Source organism: Myotis myotis, unplaced genomic scaffold (assembly GCF_014108235.1).
Source record: "Myotis myotis isolate mMyoMyo1 unplaced genomic scaffold, mMyoMyo1.p scaffold_m19_p_1, whole genome shotgun sequence".
In the NCBI taxonomy this organism is placed as follows: Eukaryota; Metazoa; Chordata; class Mammalia; order Chiroptera; family Vespertilionidae; genus Myotis; species Myotis myotis.
The window spans coordinates 196,020,018-196,044,687 of NW_023416313.1; the positions used below are offsets into that span (position 1 = coordinate 196,020,018).

General features: G+C 51.6%; 1 protein-coding gene across 2 annotated transcripts in view; it reads right to left on the reverse strand.

The window, feature by feature from the left end:
* Positions 1 to 24,670, reverse strand: part of SPTB (spectrin beta, erythrocytic) — a 122,543-nt gene that overhangs the window by 32,005 nt on the left and 65,868 nt on the right. For both annotated transcript variants that reach the window (XM_036309893.1, XM_036309885.1), the window contains 14 exons: positions 17,741 to 17,892; positions 16,335 to 16,508; positions 15,011 to 15,105; positions 14,549 to 14,629; positions 14,060 to 14,175; positions 13,550 to 13,662; positions 12,559 to 12,746; positions 10,800 to 10,917; positions 9,996 to 10,154; positions 8,845 to 9,147; positions 7,785 to 7,935; positions 6,216 to 7,086; positions 5,047 to 5,184; positions 261 to 1,017 (listed from right to left, as the gene is read on the reverse strand). In XM_036309893.1, the coding sequence (XP_036165786.1) occupies positions 261 to 1,017; positions 5,047 to 5,184; positions 6,216 to 7,086; positions 7,785 to 7,935; positions 8,845 to 9,147; positions 9,996 to 10,154; positions 10,800 to 10,917; positions 12,559 to 12,746; positions 13,550 to 13,662; positions 14,060 to 14,175; positions 14,549 to 14,629; positions 15,011 to 15,105; positions 16,335 to 16,508; positions 17,741 to 17,892 (3,416 nt within the window). The remainder of the gene's footprint in view (positions 1 to 260; positions 1,018 to 5,046; positions 5,185 to 6,215; positions 7,087 to 7,784; positions 7,936 to 8,844; positions 9,148 to 9,995; positions 10,155 to 10,799; positions 10,918 to 12,558; positions 12,747 to 13,549; positions 13,663 to 14,059; positions 14,176 to 14,548; positions 14,630 to 15,010; positions 15,106 to 16,334; positions 16,509 to 17,740; positions 17,893 to 24,670) is intronic.

Genomic DNA, 24,670 nt, shown 5'->3' on the forward strand with positions numbered 1-24,670 from the left:
CTAAAGCCATATGGAAAGGTAACCGCCCAGGGGGAAATGCACTTCCCTAGCACTGACCCAAGAACAGGCATACTTTGGGACTAGGGCTGAAAGGGGCACATAAGAAACAAAGAGGATTGTCTCCCTAATTAGTGGCTAAAGAGAGTCCCAGAAAAGCATAATTTGGTCGCTGAGCACCTGTAGCACATTTGGAGACTCACCAGTGCTGTTGCCCTGAGAGACCACCCCCCCACCCCGCCCCGCCCTGAATACCTCCCTACCTGGTTGCTGAGGATGGCTTCAGCCTGCTTGGCATCTTTCTGGAACTCCTGGAAGCCCAGGCACTGGGCGAGGAAGTGGCCGCGGCTCTCCCACATCCGGCGCAGGGCGTCCCAACCGGTTCCCAGGCCCTCCAGCCGCTGGCCCAGGAGCAGGTACTCGGGGTCCGTCTGGCCACGGAGTACTTTCTCCCCAGACGCCTTGACGCGCTCGTAGCTGTCCTGGTGCCCATCGATCTCGTCTTTGATGGCCGCATGCTGCTGCAGGAGCTGCTCGGCCTCGGGGAGGGACTCGGGCGTGTCCTCCGAGGCCACGGCCTTCTGGGCCATGGACAGCCAGCCCTGAAAGTCGTCCAGATCCTGCAGGAAGGCCTGCAGCTGGCTGGCTTCACCCAGCGAGGCCTCCTGGCCCTGCAGGGCTTGCTGCAAGCCCTGCCACAGCTCTTCCACATATGCCTGCCGTCGGCCAATGTCCTCCTTTAGTTCAGGGTGTGACTCCATCAGCCACCGCGACTCTCGCTCCAGGGCACCCACACGGGTCTGGATGGCAGCCACGTCGCGCTCCAGCCCCGACAGCTTCCGCTGGATGGCGATGACGCCCGTCAGGTCCCGGCCCAGGTCCTTGGTGGACTCCACTACCTTCGTCTTGTCCAGGATCCACTTGCTGGTCTCCTCACAGTCCACGCAGTAGTTGTGCACCCGGAGGGCCGAGCCCACTGCCTCCCGCCGGTCGGACACCATGGTCTGGAAGGCCTGCCACCTGCGAGGGGGACACAGCGACACCCTCTTCGGTGACTCTTCCCGCGGGACGTCCCTTCCCAGATTTCCCACCAGAGTCTCTCCCCAGAGACCTTGCACACTGAGAAAGTCATCAACCCACCAAACTGCAGTGCATAAGGAGCATTTATCCAATTTTACCCAAGACAACACAACGCCAATCAGGTCTGTCCATCGGCAGGAGGCAAAGCAGTGACGTGACTCCAGCCATAAGCGGAGGAACATGGCACTTAGCTGGGCTCCGTGTGCAGCTGGATTTCAGGCTAACATACAATTTCCCAGATCCACTGAAATACTGAAAATGACTAGGAAGCCCACATTATCAACCTGAAGAGTGCTGCGGGGCGTAGGGTCCCAGCTGCCCTAGTGCCATGGTTGGCAAACTGCAGCTCGCGAGCCACATGCGGCTTTTTGGCCCCTTGAGTGTGGCTCTTCCTAAGCCTTAGGAGTACCCTAATTACGTTAATAACAATGTACCTACCTACATAGTTTAAGTTTAAAAAATTTGGCTCTCAAAAGAAATTTCAGTCGTTGTACTGTTGATATTTGGCTCTGTTGACTGAGTTTGCCGACCACTGGCCTAGAGGAACCATGAAGAGGCCTGACCCTGTTCAAAGTGCCCAGGGCCTGAAGGCCACCTTGGCTCTAAAAGCAAAGAGGTGAAGAAGAAGGAGGAGGATTGGAGGGGATAAACTGGGATTATAATGAAAATGAAGGAGAACCAAGATGGCGGCATAGGTTAACGCCGGAGTTTGCTGCCCTAAACAACTACTTCAAAAGTGAAACTAAAAAACGGAACGGACATCACCCAGAACCACAGGAACGCTGGCTGAGTGGAAGTCCTACAACTAGGAGGAAAGAGAAACGCATACGGACACTCAGAGGAAGCACAGTGCTGAAGTCAAATTCTGAGGTGCGGAGTGCGTGGAGCGGGCTGGCGGCGGAGGGCGCGGTTGGCGTTTTCAATCGGGAGGGAGTCGCAGACTCTGAGCTCCAGATACAGGCGAGTCTTTAGGGACCCAGACTCAAACGGGAGAAGCGGGACTGTCTGGTTTCGGTCAGAGCGAGTGCAGCTTTCTCTCTGAGCTTTGCAGTGGGTGCTGGGACTCAGAGAGGCAGAGCCCCTGGGGACAGGACTGAGAGCCGCCATAACTGCTCTCTCCGGCCCACCCTATTGATCCTGTGCGACCCGCCCCGCCCAAGCCCTACACACAGGCATTTGCCAGATAGCCTCAGGCAAAGGCTAGATTAGCACCTCCCTAGAGGACAGAAGTTCTCTCACTGCAGACACAGCTGATCCTCATAGCCACTTGGCCTGGAGGTCAAATCCTCCCTGGTATTAGCTACAACAATCAAGGTTTAACTATAAGACTGCACACAAAGACCACTAGGGGGTGCACCAAGGAAGCATAACAAAATGCGGAGACAAAGAAACAGGACAAAATTGTCAATGGAAGATATAGAGTTCAGAACCACACTTTTAAGGTCTCTCAAGAACTGTTTAGAAGCCGCCGATAAACTTAATGAGATCTACAAGAAAACTAATGAGACCCTCGATGTTATATTGGGGAACCAACTAGAAATTAAGCATACACCGACTGAAATAAAGAATATTATACAGACTCCCGACAGCAGACCAGAGGAGCCCAAGGATCAAGTCAATGATTTGAAATGCGAGGAAGCAAAAAACACCCAACCGGAAAAGCAAAATGAAAAAAGAATCCAAAAATGCGAGGATAGTGTAAGGAGCCTCTGGGACAGCTTCAAGCGTACCAACATCAGAACTATAGGGGTGCCAGAAGATGAGAGAGAGCAAGATATTGAAAACCTATTTGAAGAAATAATGACAGAAAACTTCCCCCACCTGGTGAAAGAAATGGACTTACAGGTCCAAGAAGCGCGGAGAACCCCAAACAAAAGGAATCCAAAGAGGACCACACCAAGACACATCATAATTAAAATGCCAAGAGCAAAAGATAAAGAGAGAATCTTAAAAACAGCAAGAGAAAGAAACTCAGTTACCTACAAGGGAATACCCATACGACTGTCAGCTGATTTCTCAACAGAAACTTTGCAGGCCAGAAGGGAGTGGCAAGAAATATTCAAAGTGATGAATACCAAGAACCTACAACCAAGATTACTTTATCCAGCAAAGCTATCATTCAGAATTGAAGGTCAGATAAAGAGCTTCACAGATAAGGAAAAGCTAAAGGAGTTCATCACCACCAAACCAGGATTATATGAAATGCTGAAAGGTATCCTTTAAGAAGAGGAAGAGGAAGAAAAAGGTAAAGATACAAATTATGAACAACAAATATGCATCTATCAACAAGTGAATCTAAGAACCAAGTGAATAAATAATCTGATGAACAGAATGAACTGGTGATTATAATAGAATCAGGGACATAGAAAGGGAATGGACTGACGATTCTTGGGGGGAAAAGGGGTGTGGGAGATGCGGGAAGAGACTGGACAAAAATCGTGCACCTATGGATGAGGACAGTGGGTGGGGAGTGAGGGCGGAGGGTGGGGCGGGAACTGGGAGGAGGGGAGTTATGGGGGGGAAAAATAGAGGAACAAATGTAATAATCTGAACAATAAAGATTTAATTAAAAAAAAAAAGAAATAAAAAAAGAAAAGAAAATGAACAACATAATCTTAATCTTTAGGTGCAGTGCTGGAGTGAAACTGGGAAGTATGCAAAGATCTGGCAGATGGCCTGGGGCCTGGGGTGGGTCTGCAGTGCCTAATAAGCCTTTTTTAAAAAAAATCTATTTTTCCTGATTTCAGAGAAGAAGGAAGAGGGAGAGAGAGAAATAGAAACCTCAATGATGAGAGAGAATCATTGATCAGCTGCTTCCTGCATACCGGCTACTGGGGATCGAGCCCGCAATCCAGACATGTGCCCTGAATGGCAATCGAACCTTGACCTCCTGGTTCACAGGTTGATGCTCAACTACTGAGCCACGCCGGCCGGGCCAGCCACTTCACTTTTGATCACAGGTTCCAGCTCAATCTCTGGCCCTGGTTGGGGGTGCATATGGGAGGCAACCAATCGATGTGTCTCTCTCACGTGGATGTTTCTCTCTCTCTGTCTCTCCCCTTCCCTTCCACTTTCTCTAAAAATCAATGGAAAAATATCCCCAGGTGAAGATTAACAACAACAACAACAACAAAGAAGAGCAAAGAGTCATCCTCTTCCTCTGCATAAACCTCAGATTACAGAGACATCTCCTGAGCTAGTCTGCCTCTTTGGATGCTGAGGCAATCGGCCTGTTGTAGTGGCTCCTAAGAACCCCCCTCCCCTGTCTCCCCTGCCTCCCTTTGGGCCCCCAGGTATCCCCACTGTGCTGATCCTCTTCTTCCCTAACTGCACCTCCCCAATTGCCTCGGGCAGAACAAAGCTCAGAAACAAGTTCGGGGAAAGGGACAGAGGCCATGGGAAGGCGGGGACCACGCGGCAGTGTGTGTGCAGGGCCCGGGGTGACCAGCAGGACACGGGCCTGTGTCCCGAGGACTCCTGGGCCACTGTGCCTGCACGGAAAGCACCCCCTCTCCAAGGGCTCCTCAGGGCCCGTGTTTTGTTCTGAGCGTGAAGTGTGCTCAAGGCTTCCTGCTAATTCTCTTCCTTCAAGCCAGCCGCAAGATGAAGACGCACTTCGGTACAGGCAGCAGCTTTCCTTTATGGGCAGTACGTAAGAGCTCTCAGAAAGCATTTTCCCTGCCTACGAAATGTCCGGGGGACGTGGCATGAGTACACGTGGCCTGATTCTAGCCACGGCCTCTCAGAACGTCCCCCCTCACACAGGATCACCATCCCGACCCTCAGGCACAGTATGTACAGCCGCGTGAACACATCTCTCTCCCTCCCTGGCCGATCACCAAACAGCCCCTCCCTGCTGCTACCACAGGGCGCAAGCCTGGCAATGCAGAGCAGGCGATCTGCCCTTTGGGCCACATCCCAGGGGTGTGTCAGGTACAGGGTGATGCCCCAGCTCCACCCACACCTCACCTGGTGTTCAGGTGGTCCTGGTACTGCTTCACTTCCCCACTGCGTGGGTGACCACTCTCTACCAGGCTGTTGGCAGCGAGGTTCACGCCATCAATCTGAGTCATCAACGTCTTCATCTCCTGGTCCAGGATGTCAAACCTGATATGGACAGAGACAGCGAGGACTGGTGAGGCAGCAGCAGGCGCTGCATTGCCAGTGGCCACCCAGTCTCCACATATGTAGCTTTTGCTTTCTCCTTCCACCTCCTAAATACATTTGACCAGGTAAGGGGTGAGGCTGAACACACCCTATTTGGGGGTTCATGGGCCCAGTTTCGTGGGTTAGCATTTCTTGGACCAACCTAGGAGAGAGCTGGTTCCTTGCTATACCGGCCACCAGCTCAGCAGAGAGGCATAGGGCAAAAACAAAGTGATGGGAGGTTAACCCCCCCAGAGACCATCTCCCTCAACTGCCCCAGTTGCTGCTCTTGGACCCCAATTCCACTGCCTTGACACCTTGACCTGAAAGATACTCACCAGCCAGATGCCCTGGCCCTGAGTAGGAGAAGGGACAGCTGCTGGGGGGAGGGGAGCCATGTAGTATGAAAGCTGACCCTCCTGGGGCAAGAGCCCAGGTCCCTCCAGCCTCAGCGTGTTCCAGGGAGGCACCTCCCCCTCCTCCACTCCCGGGATTCTGTACTAGGATGCACGGATGCACACAGGCAGGCCTCCATGCTGGCGTGCCACAGAATCGGAACACCGGGAGTGGCAGTGGCAATGCAGACCAGTGGTTTGCCAGCTGGCCTCTGTGGCTTCTCTGGGTTCTGTGGCCTAGGGACAGCCACAGAGAGCCAGAGCTGGTGGACCCCAGCCGCTCACCCCCCTTAACCAGTCAGCTCTACTTTCCTCTGCGTTGCATGTCAGGGGTTCAGTACATAATTCATTTGAACACAGGCTGCTATAGCTAAACAGTACTTGAATAACTGGACTAGAATGAGCCCCTTTGTTTATTTTGAAGAAGGCCGCAGGGGTGAAGTACCCAAAGCCACAGAGACAGATTGGAAACCTGGCCTCACAGACAGACGTTGGCTGATTAGAGGCTGTCCCCCCCAACCCTACCTCCCGGCAGAGGGGGAGTGCATGCCCCAGGGTGAGGAGGCGGAAAGGCAGGAAGAGAGGCCGGGCCCTGACCTGTGCTGCACGACCTCCAGGTCCTCCAGCGTGTCTGGGATCTCCATCTGGGCCAGCCACTTCTCCTTCTCGCCCATCCACAGCTCACAGGCATCCGTCTCCCCAAACACCGTGTACAGGTCCAGGGCCTCCTGCAGCTTCTGCCGACGCAGGTCCGCCTGAGCCACCACTTGCTGGTAGAGGTCCCGGAGGGCCTGCAGCCGATTGGTCACATCCGGGGAATCCCGAAACTCTTGGGGGAAGCCCTGGGCCTGCCGTTCCAGATGCTCCATCACGGCCCGGCTCTCCTCCAGCTCCTCCAGGAAGTCCTTGTGCTTCTTCCCCAGGGCCCGCGTGGCCCCTTCATCCTGACCCACGTCTTCTCCGGAGAGCAGCTTGTGAGCATCCTGCAGCCAGGCCTTCAGGTCGTCCGCGTCGCCCTGGAACTGGAAGAAGTTCTCGGCATCCTGCAGGTTCTTTTTGCGGAAGGCGGCCAGCTCCTTCAGCTGGTCCCACTGGGCGGACACCTCCTTGATGCGGGCCTCGATCTGCGGGTGCCCGAACTGCTTGCGCGCGACCATGCCCTCTGCCTCCTGGAAGATCTGGCCCAGGTGGGCGTCCAGCCCGCGGAGCTCGTCCTCGAAGGCCTTGTGCTTGCGCTGCAGGATGAGCACGCTGGTCAGGTCCTTGCCGTAGTCCAGGGAGGAGTAGATCTGCTCCTTCTCCTTGATCCAGCTCTCGGCCTCGTCCATCTCCCAGAAGAACTTCCAGAGCCGCTTGGACTGCTCCAGCTGGGCCTTCCGCCCGGCTGCCATGTTGCTCAGCTCCTCGAAGCACTGCTCCAGGTGGCTGACGCGGTCCTGGATCACCTGGGGGTCACAAGGCTGGTACCCTGGGAGGCATGGGAGGAGGACAGATGAGAGGGGTGAGGGCTTCATTCATGGGCGAGCTCCAGATCAGCTGCCAGGCTAGACCCCCACGATCTGGAACCTGCCGTTTCACTGAGCTTTGGGGTTGGATGCAGGGGATCTCGGTTGCTCAGAGGGCAGGGCAGGTTCTTAATAATTAGTCCCAGTAAACTTTCAGGGATAAGGGAGGTTAAAAGTTGGGTCAACTCTCAGTAGAAATGTACTACGTGAAATTATTTTTTAAAAAGCTTAGACACAGAGAAAAGCATTTGAGATTTTGCTCTCTATCAGGTCAGTTTGGGCTTAAATACACTCTTATAAAAATTAAAAAAAAAAAAAGCTTACATACAAATTTCAAGATGATTCTTCAAGGACACAACAGGGTCTCCTATTTAAGATCCGAAGCTATAAACCTAAATGGTCTCTGCTGTAACTTGAACCAGCAGAGAGGATGAAGGACGGATGATGTCTCATTGGTGCTGATAAATACCTTCTAATCACGGATTACCAAAGCGGTTGCCTGGTCTGGAGAGTTTTGCTATCCCTCAGGCTTCTTTCTTGCACCGTTAGCTAACGAAGGAGGCGGAATTCTAAAGCTAAGGAGATTTATCCAAGCTGGGGTGCCAGAGAGCTGAGCCAGAGGGTGGGGCCCTGGCTTCGAGGGAGACGTCCAGATTCTCACCTTTCCCCTCGGTGAACTGCAGGGTGGCCGTGTTGATGGCCTTCACTTTGTCTCCTTGGATGGCGATGTCAGCCTCCATCAGCTTGTGCTTCTGTAGCAAGTCCTCAACTTCCAACAAGTGCTTCCCGAACTCAGCGGATAAGAGGTGAGCCTGGCAGAGAGGACGGGTGGAGGGAATGAGGAGAGTGCAGAGATCTACACGCCAGGAGCAGAGACCCCACCAGAGGGGCGGGGGTCCAGGGGCTGGGGGGGGTCTGTGCAGTTGGAAAACAGCTGCTGCTTGGCATGGAAGGGGCTCCAGGGCAGGGGTTCCTACTGGGGGTGCCCATCGGAGTCATTCCTGGACAGCCATGCATGAACCCCCTCACTAGATCTCCTGCATTTGCCCAGGTTTGAGGCCTGGGCAGGTGTATTTTTATTTTTATTTTTTAAATGTATTTTTATTGTTTTCAGAGAGGAAGGGAGAGGGAGAGAGAGAGAAACATCAATGATGAGAATCATGGATCAGCTGCCTCCCGCATGCTCCCTACTGGGGATCGAGCTCACAACCCGGGCATGTGCCCTTGACTGGAATCGAACCCGGGACCCTCAGTCCCCAGGCCGATGCTCTATCCACTGAGTGAAACCAGCGAGGGTGAGGCATGTGTATTTTAGAAAGTTCTATGGTCACGCTGAGGTGTATGTGGGTTGAGAGCACTGTGGTGGAGGGAGGGGGGATTCAGACTTCCTGGTTGCCCCTTTGCGGGCAGATCTGGATGCTCCAGGCTCCTCATCAACCCTTGTCTCTGTAGACCCTGCAGGTTGGTGCCTGTGCTATTATGAGCCCAAGATTTCTCGATCATGGGGACAGAGTGGACCTGGGCTGCTGACTTTCCGGAGCAGAGTGGGCCAAGCAGTGGACAGGCAGATGCAGCCAGACACGGTGTTGCAACCGCTTCTCCATTCTGATTCTGGGATGTGGTTGGTTGGGAGGCGTCTAGGGAAGCATGTGCTAACTGCAGGGTGGGCACTGAGGCCCAAGGGGGGTGCTGGAGGTGGGGGATGGGCAGCCCGGGCCCACCTTGATCTCGTCCATCCAGTCGATGCTGTGCAGCATGTCCTGGAAGAGCTTCTGCAGCGCCAGGGTCGTCTCGAGTCTCTGGCGCCGGGACGCCAGCAGCTCCTGCAGGTAGCTCCACAGGCGCAGGATGTTGTCCTTGCGGGCCGTGATGCGCTTCTGGTCGTGGTAGTTCTCCTTCTCCAGCTCCTGGGCCAGGTCCTCCAGAGCCCGCACCCGCTCCTCGTAGGCAGCCGTGTCAGTCTCGATGGCCTCGTGCTTCTTCTTGGCGGCCTCCACGGCTGCCAGGTCGTACCCGAAGTTATCCTGCCCACAGAGAGAAACACAGGCCGCTCAGTCGGGCTCCTCCCCAAATGCAGAGAAAACCGCCGGTCCCTGCGGAACAAGGGCTGGGGGGAAAGGGCATTCCCAAGGCTGGGTTCTGCCACCTTTCCCAGCCACCTTATCAGAGCCAAGTCCCGGTGACTAACTGTCTCACAAGAACCTTTACAAGAAACTCGAGATTTCACTCCCTGTGCCATACCTGTGGGTGTGCTGTGCGTAGCGTACATTACGAACAGCCCTTCTTGGCCCCCGCACTCACCACCTGCCCCATTCTGGCAGGAAGGGGCTCCGACTCAGAACCATGCAGCTGTGAACAGCTGGTTCCGGGGTGCGCACACTCTCCAGTTCTCTCGGGACACCTGCTTTCCCCTTTCTGGGTGGAATTTAATTTGTTCCCAAGCTCCGAGTGAGCAGGGACAGAGACTGTCACGGACAGTCAGCCTGGAGTCCTTTTTTAGCCAGTGAAATAGGACCTGGCCCTAGAAGCCAGAGCCCAAAGGGACGTCCACCACACACAAGATGCGCTGTTTTTACCCCGCCCCCAGAGGACCACTGCCTAACGTGCACTCCAGCCCTGGCTTTAGTTGATGACAGGTTCAGGGGCCATTTTTGGAGTTGTGAGGCTCTTTCCCTAAAAATGAGACTTTAAGTCCTGCAGGCTCCTTCCTCCGAGGTGAATCTTGATCCACCCAGTCCTGGGGAGCAGGGCTGCCAGGCCTCGGAGAGGCTTATCCATGGCCACGGAGAGGTTTACCCATGACCATGGAGGTGCCAGCTTGGGCTCCAGCCCCGCTGACTGCTGGGGGCTCTGGAAGTGCGTCCTCCGTTACCTGGGCCACCAGGCGCTGGTTCTCATTGAGCCACGTCTCTCTCATGGCGGCCTTGCGGTCAAAGCGCCGGGCCAGCTGCTCCAGCTTTTCCTGCCGGATGAGCTCGTTTCTCAGGGCCAGCTCCCGCCGGTACTCGGCTTCCTCCAGGCTCTCCCAGGCCTGCAGTGGGGACAGAGCAGGATTCTTGGGGCACAAGAGGAACACCTGGATTTGGGGGTTCCATCTCTTTTGCCCAACACTGAGTGGTTTCAGGAATATAGGCTCCCAGGGGACGTTATCTGTACTGAATTCAGGAATGTCTGGGCCCACCGGAGATCAGGGAGCCCTGGGTATGAGCTCTCAGATCCCCCTTCCCCTAAACCTGCCTGGGACTTGACCCAGTATAATGTTACTTGTCTCTGTGGCTGCGCTGTAAATGGCTACTAGTAAATGGCTACCTCCGTTCTATTAGAATTTCTAGGGGGTATTAAGCATCTAAACCTTGGAAATATTAGAAGGTGTTTCCCTTCTGTTATAAGTAGCTAATATTCCATATTTAAAGAAATCCAATGTTCAACAGAGACGAGATTATAATAACTGACTCCAAAAATGGCTTCTGAGCATCTGATCAGGGGCTGAATTGATGGATGGACCATGGGTGGAGCTGACCTCTTAGAATTAGGTTCACAGCACCCAAAAGAGCCAGCCTATGTAGTTATTAACACCATGGAAAGTGGCTTGGTTTAGCCCCAGTGACCCCTCCCTGAGCCCTCCCTGAGAACTCAGTCACTCACTAGTAACGCGTAATGGGAATCACTACTGTACCCGGTTGATGTCAGACACTAGCTTCCCGTCGTGGGGCGTGTACACTTTCTGATTGTTGGCTCTCATCCGGGACTGGATGGTAAAAAGTAAGACTTCCAGATTCCCCTTCTCCTGAAACCTGCCGAGAAAACAGAGGTAGAGAGACACATGTGGAGATCCCACAGCCAACCTGTGTGAAGTTAGCATGGAACCCTGGTAAACTGGAGCTGGGCTAGCAAAGCATATTTCCTTAAAAAACAAAAAGTGAAAAGGATCTATAGGTGCACGTATCTGTTAAAACATCTATCATATGCACCAACTGAGATCTAACGGTTACAACCCAAACTGGAGAAAACACAAGAGCTACCACAGCGTTTGCTTAGCATTTGCTCCCCTCGGGGAATGGCTACCTGGCGTAGCCTGGGAGTTCCTATAGCTATGGAGTTTCACCAATCCATAAAAAGAAACTCTCCCCTATTCATAAATGAGGAAGGCTTCTGATTAGCTCTTTAGTCAGTTTTTATTGAGTCAGTAGGTCCTCAGAGGCAGCGGCATCCACAGAAGAACATATTGCATTGAAAGCAGCGTTCACCTGAGTCCTACTGAGCTGGCTCTCCCAGAGGCCAGCTGCTCCCAAGCGGGGAGGACAGGCTGGGTTCTGGGAGGATTTTAGGTATCGGAGATGAGACCTGGCAGCAGGATGAGGACTGGAACTAAGGTCCAGGCTCCAGGTAACTGGGTACTTTCCTATTTCTGCATGTATGCAAGCACCTACCCACTTCTACATCCTCCACCTGGCAGTGGAGGATCAGCTGTATGCAGGGTCTGCACGCTGAGGCCAGCCTCATAGGTCTGACTGCTCACAGGCACTTCATGAGGGCTGTGGCCCTGAGCGCCATCTACACAGCCCAGAGATATCACCCCTGTGTGCAGAGCCTGGCAGACCCACAGGGGATGTTATCTGTATTGAGTTCAGGACTTTCAGAGTGGCTTAGTGTCAAACCAGAAATCAGATACTTGTTTATAGTACATTCTAGATTCTGTGTCTCACCTTTCCCTGTTTGAGAGTCATGAATGAAGAGCGTGGAAGATGAGAGGAGGAGGAACCGGCAGAGGGTACCCCTGAGGAGTTAGAATCTGTTTCCAGAGAGCTGGGCAAGCTAACAGAAGGGGAGCAGGAATGCATGGTGTCTGTGTGTGCCTGCTTTCATGTGTGTGCACGTATGCACATGAGCCTGGATGGTTGTGTGTATCTGTGCATACGTGCACCCACCCAGGCCCTGAACATGCTGGGGAGAAACGGAAGTCCCGAGAGGCGGGCTCAGAGCTCTGCTGATGGGCAGTGACAGAGGGGAGAGAACAAGAAGAATGCACTTGGTGATCAACAAGGCCCCACACAGAGGGCTCTGAGGCTTGGAATGCAGAGGTCATCACCTCAAAATAAACACGAAGCTCAGTGCACAGACCAGAAAGGCACTCTCCAGCGCAGGCTCTTTGAAGAGACCGGGAAGCCTGAGATTTCACTGCTGCTCCCCCGTGGGGATCTGGGAAACTACTTTTTTGGCTACGAGTCAGGGGTCACTCCTCAATGCCCATTTCCTACAGGCTGATGGCTTGGGAGCAGGGAGGCCAGGACTGGATGAAGGAGGTGACAGAGATGCAGCTCTCTAGAATATGCCTCCCATGTACACATCTCAAGGCCCAGAGCCTGGCTCTGACTTTAGGCAGCTGGTTCTCAGCCCCTGATGCCCACCCTCCCTCCCAAGTGCCAGGACTTTACTTGGGCGGCTTCTCCACGGTGCGGTAGGTGCTGAAGGCCTGTAGCTGCTGCTGGACGCCGGTCAGGGAGTTGGCAAATTTGCGGCTGTTCAGGACTGTGATGGTCTGCTCGATCCAGGTGAGCAGGTCTGAGGCCAGTCCGCTGTACTTTTCAATCATCTTCTCTGTCTCAATGGCATGGTCGATCACCTAGGGAATCGCCTTATTACTCCTCCTCATCAGAAGAGCAATGGTGCTTCAGTGAGGACCACAGGCGAGGTGGTCCTTTTTCTCTCTGCCCTGGAGCAGCCCATGTTGGGCTATTCTCTGGGGCCAGGGCTGTGGCTCAGGCAGAGGAATGGCCTGGAAGTGCACCGGCAACCTCAGCAGGCAGCTGGCCCTGCTGGGGTTCAGGAGTTCCCAACTCTTCCCCTAACCCTACGTAAGAGTGGTCAGCTCCCTGTGCTAGGACATCAGCCACTAGAGGGGCCAAAATCTTGTTCGTTTTCAATGCACATTAGGAATGGAGGGCTTCCAGGCACTGTCTTTGCTAAGCACCAGGCACACACAGATGAATGAGGAATGGTGTCCACCCTCAAGCAGCTGAGGACCCAGCAGGGGAGAGGAATCTGGCATGAGGGTCTGCACAGTGGGGTGGCTTCCTGGTATACCATGGAGCCTAAGAGGCCTGAACCTACGAGAAACCAACAAATGAAAGAAAGCCTGTTTTGCTCCTGTGGGAATATTCATGAGACGTGGGTCTGCAGGTGGAAGATGGGCTCAGAGTTGCAGGCTAGGACGCCTTTCAGGACAGACTGCCAACCTGCGTTGGAATTCAGCATGGGAGCCATTACTTTGGCTTCAGAGGAAGTTGGTGGGGGTGACCTGCCCCCCACTCCCCTCCCCTAACTGCAGCTGGAGCCCAGGCACAAAGCTCTTGGCATGGGAAGGCAGCATCCCAGCCAAGGCCTGGATGGCAAATGCGGGGACACTGGTCACGAGACACTCGGTACCTTGCCGATGCGCTTGCCCTCCACCGCCAGCACCTTCATCTTGGAGAAGTAGTGGTAAAATGCCACCACGTAGGTGATAATGGATTTCTCATCAGGGTTTTCTGTGAAGACATCTGCAAGGGGAAAGGGTGCTCTCAGGGCTGACCCGGAAGCCGGAAAGGTCAGGCTGAGAGCGTTTATCTTCGTGTTTCTCCAGCATGAAGTTCAACTACAGGCACCGAGTGGCAAGCAGCAGGAAGAGTAATGGTCCGGAGATTTTAGAGAGGATGGACCATAAGTTATGAAAAAAAGAAGGACCCAAAGGCCAGATGAGGTGCCAGGAACCAACTGGAGCTGAAGGGCAGGCCCCAAACAGAGTCCTGGCCTGGCTGCCCTCCCCTCGCTATGCCCATGGCTTGCCCAGCACCTGGCCTAGACCCCTCCAGGTGCCCTGTCAGTCTGGCACTCCCTCCGGCATAAGAAACACCATCTCCCACCCGTACAGTTACGACTGGAGTGGGAACTGCTCACCTTCAGGGTCGAGGAGCGGTATAATGCCCAGCTGACGTTCGGCCACATCAAATGCATGCTCCAGGTTGTGTCGGGCGTTGGAGTCTTTCAGTTTATCAAAGTCGATCAGGTCAGGCCTGCGGACGAAGCCAGACCGTCAGTGGCCACGGCATCCCCACCAACAGGGCAGCCCTGGCAGGGTGCAAAGATGCTGGCAGATGGAGGGAGGTGATGCAGGGAGGTGATGTGAAGACCCTGGCAGATGGAGGGAGGGGGACGGGCAGGAAAAGTGGGAGGAGGATTTGGGAGTGAGGCAGGGACAGCTGTGAGCACCGGCACATGGGAAGGCAGCAGAGGGAAGTTAAGGGAGGCCGGGCTGCGGAGGGTGAGAGGAGGACCAGCAGAGGTGACATTCCCGTGAAGCTTGAACAGCAACCTACATGCTGAGTGCAATGTGTCCCAACACCTTCAGGGGAACTGCCCCTCCCCACAGCCCCTCTGCCCTCTTACCGGTGCTTGTGTATCAGGGCATTAAAGGCCAGGCCATCCTTCCAGCTGGAGGTGAAGTTGGTGACATTGACGTGGGGGTAGCTGCATCCAAAAGAAACATTAAGATTCTTTTCGGGTCCCAGACAAATGTATGGACTTAGGGGCCAATACACAGGAGAGGAATGGACCTGTCTCTCCTCAAGCTGCTTCAACATGAGGGCAGCCGTGAAGCCTCACAGAGGCTCCCCCATAACGTGGGCCCCAAAGACTCATACACCCAACAGAGCCCCCAGTCCAGCCCACACAGCTGTGGAAAGGAACCCTGTGTTCCCGGTCCCAAAGAATCAGGTCAGGATAGACTGTGCATCCACTACTCTGAAGCTGCTATAGTTCTGGGTGATGGTGTCATGTCCCTTGGGGACGGCAGTGCTAAGGGATGCAGGTGGGTGGAGAATGTGGCGGCAGCTGGCTCCCAGGGCATACCCTGCCGTCTTCATCTGACACCATAACAGCAACGCATCCTTGGCCGAGCGCGTCTCACGACCTTCCGGACCTTCCGGAACAACAATGTCCTGAATCTGAGGATGAAGGAACCAGAGGGAGAGGAGTTAGATTTGCAACTGGCTCATGCCTTCCTGCTCTCCATGGGGGGCTCCTTCCCTCTTTCCTCCTCCCTGGCCATCCGTCTGGCAGCAACACCACAGCCTGAGGCCTGGGTCCCAGTGGCCTGTTTCCCTGCCTCAGTCAGCGTCAACAACACACAGGGGCAGTGACGAGATGGCTCTAACTTGATAACTCTGATGGGATGCGGAGAATAAACACGACACCGGGTTCCTCCCCAGGAGGGACATGCCCTGCAAGGCCAGGAGCAGCACTAATGCTGAAGGTACTGGATTTGGATCAGGAGCTTCTCTTGCCTTTTCGTTCTACCCAGTCCTGAAGTCCTTACTGTTTAATCGCACCCCCGCCAACCCTCCCCGCCCCCCCCCCCGCCCCCGCATGGTAAGATGGGACACCGGAGAGCACTTGGCCGGGCTCTTCAGTCTGAGAGCTGTGTGCTGTACCTTCCTCTTCCCTCCCTTCCCTCCTCTGACGAGGCTCTTTCTGTCCCCAAACCAGCAGGTGGACGGTCCTGCTTCCTTCCCTCGAGCTTTCTACATTTCCTTATAAATAACAAACCTTGAAGTTCAGGGCGGGAAGAGAGAAGTTTCTAATTGAAACACATAAAAGCAGATCTTCTGCACTGTTTTTGCAGTTTCTGAATCAAACTATGTCAAAACTCGTAAAGTTACACATATGGGGGGAAGGGGACAAAAAGCAGATCTTCTAGACCAGCGGTTCTCAACCTGTGGGTCGAGACCCCTTTGGGGGTCGAACAACCCTTTCACAGGGGTCGCCTAAGACCATCGGAAAACACATATATAATTACATATTGTCTTTGTGATTAATCACTATGCTTTAATTATGTTCAATTTGTAGCAATGAAATTGGGGGTCACCACAACATGAGGAACTGTATTAAAGGGTCGCAGCATTAGGAAGGTTGAGAACCACTGCAGACAGACCTCAGCGCAGCCACTAATCCTCCCTCCTCCCTTACAGGGCCAGGCTGCTGACTGACAGCCTGCCCGGAGCTTCAACAGTTTGACGATGCAGAGGAGAGTCACTCCTTCCCACAGGACGGGTTTCTAGCCTCCCCAGAGTGTACACACACACACACTCCCTCTTTATTCACCATTTTATAAGATTCCCAGACCTGCCTGGCTCGGAGAGGCTCCCTCCACGCCCCCTGCCCTCTGGGAACCCACCTGGAAGCGAAGGATGATGGTCCAGATGAGGCCCAGGACCAGGCGGTGGTTGCCGTCCACGATGTCGTGGGAGCCCATGTTCTCCAGGTGCACACGCTGCTCCTTGAGGAACTGCAGGGCCTTGTCCACGTTCTCCAGGCAGTGGATGCGCATCTTCCCCTTCGTGGGCTTTGGCTGGGGGACAGCAGTGGCCCGTGGGCATGGAGGGACCTCACAGTGGCCGCAGAGGTGGCCGCAGCCTGCACCAGCTCCTACCTTCAGCAGCCACCCTCCACCCTCCTGGCTCAACTCCAACTCCCACACTCACGCCTTGACACTTTCCAACCCCATTCTTTTAGCAAAGTTCAGAGGTTCCCTCCCTCAAACACCCTGCAATCAGGCTGCATCAGTACTGAGCCTGGGGCTAAACCAAGCCTTCTGGATGGGTGATAAATGGTATTCAAACCCAATAAGTAACCGGTAGTTGAGCACTTATTGGGTATGTGCCAAGCACAGTGATAAGGACTATTTACTGCCAGTTGGTGATAAGAGTGGCTTTCAGTTTGGTGACTGATAATGGGTCTATCCCACCATCCAACCTCCTCCCTCCTCACCCCCCAATGGCCCCAGCCAAAATTCAAGGGGACCACCATTGATGGGTAACCTCATCATCTGAAGGGTTCCCAGGGGGTAATTCTCACTAGTGGGCTTTTAATGCAGGGTAAGAGGCAGAACTTAGCCTGGAGTTGAAAAGGCAGCAGAAGAATATGGTACCTTTTCACCAGACCCCAAGGATCTTAGATCACTTCATTAGGCACAGGTGTTATGTCCCTAGTTTTACACTCGGGGAAACAAAGCAAAGAAGGTCAGGCGTGATAGGCCCAAGGTCACAATGAAAGTAACTGAGGAAAACACGGACCTAAATCTGGTTCTCCCTCGGGGGCAACATTACTGCTGGTGGGTTACAACCGAGAGGGCCCGTATAGACTTCCATGCATAAGAGCAATGGAACACACAAGACAGCATCTTCCACACTTTCCCTTGGTTCCAAGAAGGATGCACAATTCTCCAGCTGGGTAATGGGAAGCCATCAGTCCATGTATCTCTCCCTGAGCACGGAGGTTGAGCGTGGCCATTGCAGACCAGCCACAGATGCCCAGATCCCAAGTGGAGAAAGTCAAGAGCTCCACACGGCTTCCTGGAGAAGCATGAAGGCTGGCAGAGGCCAGAGGAGGCCAGACATTCTGAGAACAGGTCAGAGAACCTAGCCAGCCACAGGGACACCGCACCTCATTAAGTATGAAAACCTCCCAAAAGAATAGGGAGAAACCTGGAAGGCCAGGGGAACTGGAGAGGCCCCCAGACCATATCTTTCCTGAAGGGGGATGGCCCCAGCCACAGGCCCCCGGCACAGCAAGGAGCGTTACCAGCATCTCTCCAGAGAGCACCTCCAGCAGCTTGATGAGCATCTGTCCATCCCGCAGGTCCTTGTAGAGGTCGGTGATGCGACAGGACTTGCGGGCCAGGTGCGAGTTCACCCATTTCGTGAAGGTCTTCTTCTGAACAACTTCTCGCTCATCTGTGTGGGGAGAAGAGTCCTAGGTTAGGTTCCCGAGGTGGGCAAGGTCAAGGGGCAATGGCATGGAGTCAAAGGGTTTTCTCTGAAACTCAGAGTCCCCCATCTCTGGCAAAGGAGGTTGATGTATCTATTCCACACCCTTCCTGGAAGCATTTGTGATCAGAGCATAGCCTTTTGGTAACACAGGCCCACGTGCTGTGACAGGGCCAATGAAGAGATAACTCCCACTACCCTATTCCATGCACAGTATCAAGACACCCGTCCTTCATCCATCTGTTTTTTTGTGCCAGTCAGAATGTTCTGTACCACCGTGCCAGTGAGCTTAGACTTCAATGCCAGCTTCACCAATCCAACTATTCAGCAAATATTCCCTCTGCTAGAATCGTCTCTTGACCTCTCCCTCACCCCACTCTTTCCCCTAAATCCTATTCATCCTTTAGGCATCACCCTGGCGGTATAAGATTTTTCTCCTTAAAGTTTCTTCTGACCCTTCACCTAGGTCAGGTCTCCCCTTGTGTGCCTTGACCCTCGCGTTTGCATTTCTCATTTATGTTTTGCTTCACACCTGTACTAATTTAAAGTCTGTCTTGCAGGCTTCTTGAGCCCAGGGAAGTCTGTCTTGCTCACCTCTATCTCCCCAAGGCTTGATGCCCGACACAGTGGCTACCCCATAGCTGTATTGTGGCTGAATGTACGGACACGGATTCAGCTCCTGCTGGTGCAGGCCTGTGCCAGCCTGATCACACATGAAGGGAAAACAAACTGTCTGTCTTCGAGGAGCTCCGGGGAGGGAGGAAAGAATGATGAACAAGGAGACAGGGAGACCATGTGCAATCTATGATCCGAGTGGAGTTGGGGATAATAGAGGCGTGGCCGGGGGGCTCCCCACGACTATTTCTCTCACACCCAGAATGGCAGGCAGGGGTTCTCCACCTTCAGACCCGGGAGCTGACATGACATCCCCAATCCTAAGTCAGCATCAGCCAAACCAGGCTTCTGGCCCACACCGTAGCAGTGCAGGCGGATGCCTCTCAGCACCTCTGCAAAGCCTGGCGAGCTGTCCAGTTAGGGCTGGGAAGCTTGACGAAGATGCTGGAGGAGGGCAGAAGGCTGGGCTAGGAGAAAGACTGGGGGAGGGTGAAAGAGAGAGAAGAGTGGTAGAAAAACAGAAACAAGGGGGGAGAAGAGAGGAAGAGGAGTGAACCTCCATCTGTTTGCTTTAGTGAACTGTTTGTGGTAACCGGCTTCTGGGCACTTTGGCCGAAGACTCCAGGCGGGAGCTGACTTGGCAGTGTGGCTGGGCCCGGGGCCCTGGAGGATCCCCAGGGTCAGTCGCAGCCAGGAGGGAATGTCAGCGCCTCAGGAGCAGGCTCACTGTTGTCTGCTCAACTGAGCCCCAACTGTGGGAAGGCTGGCTTCTTAAATTATTAAATATCTATCTAACAACAAAAAGAGAAGTCCAGTCAGCACCCCCTCGAGGGTACAATCCTGGCGGTTCCCGAGGCTCACAGCATCAAATTCCTTCCCCCTGTGTGGCTATTTTAGTGTTAGGAGCTCAGGTCCTTTATTCATTCACCCAGCAGATGTTTACTGTATACCCATCAGGTGCCAGGCTCTGGGTGGAGATGGGGAGTTCAAGGACAGGAAGGAGGGCTCCTATTCTGAGTCAGACATATTCTATTATAAATATGACGAGCGCTGGAATCGTACATGGAGAATTCAACGGCAGCCATCTAAATAAGACTTCCAAGAAAAGAAAATACTACAGCTAAATACACAAATCTTATGTAAATAAAACACTGAAGTGGCATTCATTCATTCTAGGACATTGGGCAAAGTTTCAGAGGGAAAAGACCCCTTACTCGTTTGTTGGCAGCGAATTAAACCACTTTCCTGATTTCAAGGACTGCTTCAGTAAAATACAACTAAAGTTTTGATGACGTAATTAACGGAAAGCAGTTACATTTATTCTGGGACATGTCTGGATCCAACAGAGTCTGCCGCAGTCCCACGGGAGCTGTTCCCCCAAACCCGTATCTGTTCTTTATTTAAAAAAATAGGTTTTTATTGATTTTAAAGAGAGAGGAAAAGGAGAGAGAGATAGAAACATCAATGAGAAGGAAACATCAACATCGATCAGCTACCTCCTGCATGCCCCCTGCTGGAGATCGAGCCTGCAACCCGGGCATGTGCCCTGATGGGGGATGGAACCAGCAACCTCCTGGTGCATAGGTTGATGGTCAACCACTGAGCCACACCGGCCGGACAACCCAGATCTGTCCTTTAAGAGACCAGCTCTTCCAATCAGTTGTGGAGCTTTTGACCAAGGGGCTGAACTTTTTAGCCCCTTTAGAGGTGAGTTACTAAAAACACTAAAGTCCTAGTCCTGGTGTGGCTCAGTGGTTGGGCTTCCTCCTGGGTACCAAAAAGGTTGCTGGTTCGATTCCCAGTCAGAGCACATGCCTGGGTTTCGGGCTCAATCCCCGGAAGGGGGTGTGCAGGAGGCAGCCGATCGATGTTCCACTCTCACATCAATGTTTCTCTCTCTCTCTCTCTCACTTCCTCTCTCTAAAAATCAGTAAGAAATAAAAACACTGAAGTCCTTTCTTCTCTCACTTTCTCTGTCTTTAAGAATCCAAAACTTTCACTACATGGTTGCTAAGACCCATTCCCCTGTGCCTAGCAAAGTGTAACAAAGTATGCCTAGCTGGGTGTGTGGGCTTTAATTCTAGGCTGCTGGGTTGGCCCATAAATCAGTGCGATGCCCCCGGTCTTCAGCACACGAACGATACCTCCTGGCCCTCCAAATATGGGAGGTGCAGGTTTAGAGCTCAGGCAGGCACCCGGGGTCCAGGCCTCCGTTTTCTTGAAGGCTGGGGTGAAGCTGCCTGGAATCCCCAGCACCTGAAACATGTGGTGTGGAGACATGGGAGCGATTCTGAGAAGCCATGTTGGCCACAGGAGAGAAAAGGCCCAGGGGTGGGGATTAATTTCCATTAGCTCGTTGGCTCCGGCTGCTCCACATTGGAACACTCAGCACATTCTCCCAGCAGGAGCCTTCCAAGTGCAGGAGAGGCTGTGGCTGGGAGCCAGCTGGGCTGGGAACCCGGGTGGTTCCGAAAGGCCCAGGAGGCGGCCGTGCATTGGGCCTGGTGTCCCCAGGGGGCTTGGGCTGCTCTGCAGGGACCTGCTGTGGAAAGGAGGCCTCAGCCAGGCCTGTCAGCACAGGCCTTATTTCTAGAGCCCTAACCCTGCCAGCACAGGAAAGGAGACAAGCCTGCCAGCATGGCCTGACTCGGATCCACTCGTGCCTCTGCTGCCATCCAGTCCAGGGCCTCTCCGTTCCCATTTGTGTCTCTCCCTTTCTTTCCCAGGCTGTGGCCATCCTCATTCCTGCCTACATGTCAGGCCTTCCCCAGAAAACTCTGACCAAGGAGCTAGAATTACTGTCTGGGCATCGTGGCTGGGTGGTCTTTCCTTTATATCCCCTTCAAAGGTTTAGTTTGAGCCCTGGCCAGGGTGGCTCAATTGGCTGGGCATCATCCCATGCACCGAAAGGTTGCCAGTTCAATTCCCAGTCAGGGCACATGCCCAGGTTGCAGGCTCGATCTCTGGCAGGGGTGTGCAGAATGTTTTCCTCTCTCTTTCCCTCTCCCTTCTTCTCTCTCTAAAAATCAATAAAAACATTTAATTAAAAAAAAAAAAAAAAGGTTTGCATGGCTGGTGTGGCTCAGTGGTTGAGCACCGACCTATGAACCAGGAGATCTCAGTTCGATTCCCAGTCAGGGCACATGCCCAGATTGTGGGCTTGCTCCCCAGTATGGGGAGTGCAGGAGCCAGCCAATCAATGATTCTCTCTCATCACTGATGTTTCTATCTCTCTCTCTCCCTCTCCCTTCCTCTCTGAAATCAATAAAAATATATTAAAAAATAAAAAGGTTTAGTCTGAGACCAAAACTCAAATACTTATCCAATAATATGTGAGTTCATACATGGAAAGTGCTTAAAACAGTACCTGGCCTACAGAAAGCTTGCTGTCATGTTAACTATCATCGTCAGCATCACTACTATTACTATTACTATTAATTACTATTACTATTATTACATGCAGGCCCATCCTAAATGCTGCAGGGAGCATGAGGCAGGCTCACTCTCCCCAAGGGCCTCACAGGCTAGCTGAGGAAATAAGACACAAATCCACAAAAGTTAATTTTGCAACCACACAAGAGATAAAGGGCAGTTCACTTTAATAACACAGAAGCTGCCACCAGGTAATATTGGATTGGTTACCAGATAAATGGCACAGACAATAAATGGTTGGGGTCAAAGAGGAAAGAGGTCGTTTCTAATTGGAGTCATCAAGGGGCGTGGGGAGGAGCTCAGGAAGAAAACCCGCTTTGGACAGGCAGAGGAGGAGGGGAGCAGGGAGGCGGGATGCGCCCACAGAGGCAGAAAAGGACAGCGCTCACTCGAGGGGATACTGAGTAGCTACAGGTAGGAAGAAAGCATGTCGAAAACTAGATGTGGCTTTAAACTAGATGTGGAAAGCCTTGAATAAAAGGCTAAGCAGTTTAGATTTCATTCTAGAGGCAAAAGGAACCACTGAAGACGCGGCAGGATTATTTTCTGAAATATTAATTTGTAGGGCTTCCCAATGATAGTAAACAGACAAAGTGTTTCAGCTTAAATTTAAAAAGAAGTGTACAGAATGACAGATCTCAGAGGGAAGGGGGTAGAGGGGATGGGATGAAATTAACCAAAGAACATATATGCATATATGCATAGCTCATGGACACAGACCATAGAGTAGGGAAGGCCGGGGCCTGGGTGGAGGGGGGTACAAAGGGGAGGAAAATGGGGAATAGCTATAATATTGTCAACAATAAATAAATTAAAAAAAAAAAAAGGATTCTGAGGCACACAAAAGGTTTGAATAAGTAGAAAAGCATGCCCAGTTCTCAAATAGGAAAACCCAATATCACCAAAATATCAGTTTACCCTAACTTACCTATATGCTTAATATTATTTTAAATCTATTTAAATTATGTAACTTAAATTTAGGCCAACTAGAGAAACTGTAAGAAAATTCATTCGGAAAAGCAACTAAAAATAGCTACAAAAATTTTTTAAAAAAAGAAAGGTAATAAAGGGTGAACAATTTTCTCAGGTATCTTTTCTATCAAATATTAAATCACAGAATAAAGTTATAATAATAAAACCGTAGTGCTAGTGTATGAATAGATATAGACACATAAAAATACTCCCAAGTACACATATGCAGTTCCTATCTGATAAAGGTGGCATTTCAAATAAGGAGAAAGACAGGTCACCGGGCAAAGGGTGTTGGCAAAACTAGATAGTCATCCAAGAAAAATTAAATTAAAAAAAAATATATATATATATTTTATTGATTTTTTTACAGAGAGGAGGAGAGAGGGATAGAGAGTTAGAAACATCGATGAGAGAGAAACATTGATCAGCTGCCTCCTGCACACTACCCACTGGGGATGTGCCCGCAACCAAGGTGCATGCCCTTGACCGGAATTGAATCTGGGACCCTTCAGTCTGCAGGCTGACGCTCAATCCACTGAGCCAAACCGGTTCGGGTGGAAAAATTAAATTTATACCTCATACTTCAGGATACATTTCATTTGGGTAAAAAATTTAAATGTATAAAATGAAACCATAAACTACCAAACTTAATGTTTTTTGTTGTTGTTTTTTAAAATAACCTTTGTTTAGGGAATATGACACAAAATCCAAAAGCCAAAAAGTAAAAGACCTACAATTCAACTATGTTAAAAACATTTTTGTGTGGGATAACATATTATAGCAAAATCAAACAAAGGAGGAAAGACGTCAAACAAATCAAACAAAGGAGGAAGATATCACAAAGGGCTAATGACCTAGTACGTAAAGAGCACCTACAAATTAATAAGGGAAAAGACCAATAATCCAACAGCAAAATGTACATAGGGATGTGAACAAAGAATTAATAGAGAAAAACCACAAAAGCCTCTTAATTGTGTAGGAAGGTATCCAAACTACTCATAATAGATGTGCAAATTAAAAGTATATATAATATACACACACACAAGTCTAATACATGGTCCTTAACTAGTTTGAACAAATAAATCATAAAAGACATTTTGAGATAACTGGGAAAATTTGAATATTAAGTGGGTATTAGATTATCTTGGGGAATTATTGTTAATTTTATTAGATATATTAATGGTGTTTTGGTTAGTTGAAAAATGTTCTTGTTTTTCAGAGATATACACTAGAGTATTAGTGGTAAAATGTCATGATGATCTTCAATTTACTTTAAAAATACTTCAATCCCCCAAATGAATAGCAAATATGGAAAAATATTACCAGTTGTTAAATCTAGGTGATAATTTATTCTACTTTTATCTCTTTTTGTTGTTGTTGTTAATCCTCACCTGAGGATATTTTCCCATTGATTTTTAAGGAGAGTGGAAGAGGGAAAGACAGAGAGAAACATCGATGTGAGAGAAACGTTGATTGGTTGTCTCTTGTATGAGCCCCGACCAGGCCCTGGGCTGGGGAGGAGCCTGCAACCAAGGCATGTGCCCTTGACCTGAACTGAACCTGGGACCCTTTGGTCCACAGGCCGACACTCTATCCACTGTGCTAAACTGACTAGGGTTCTATTTTTTTGTATGTTTGAAATTTTTCATACTAAAAGTCAAAAAGTAAAGTGAAAGTATACCAAGATACCATGTTTCACTTATCAAATGGGCAAAGATCAAAAGGT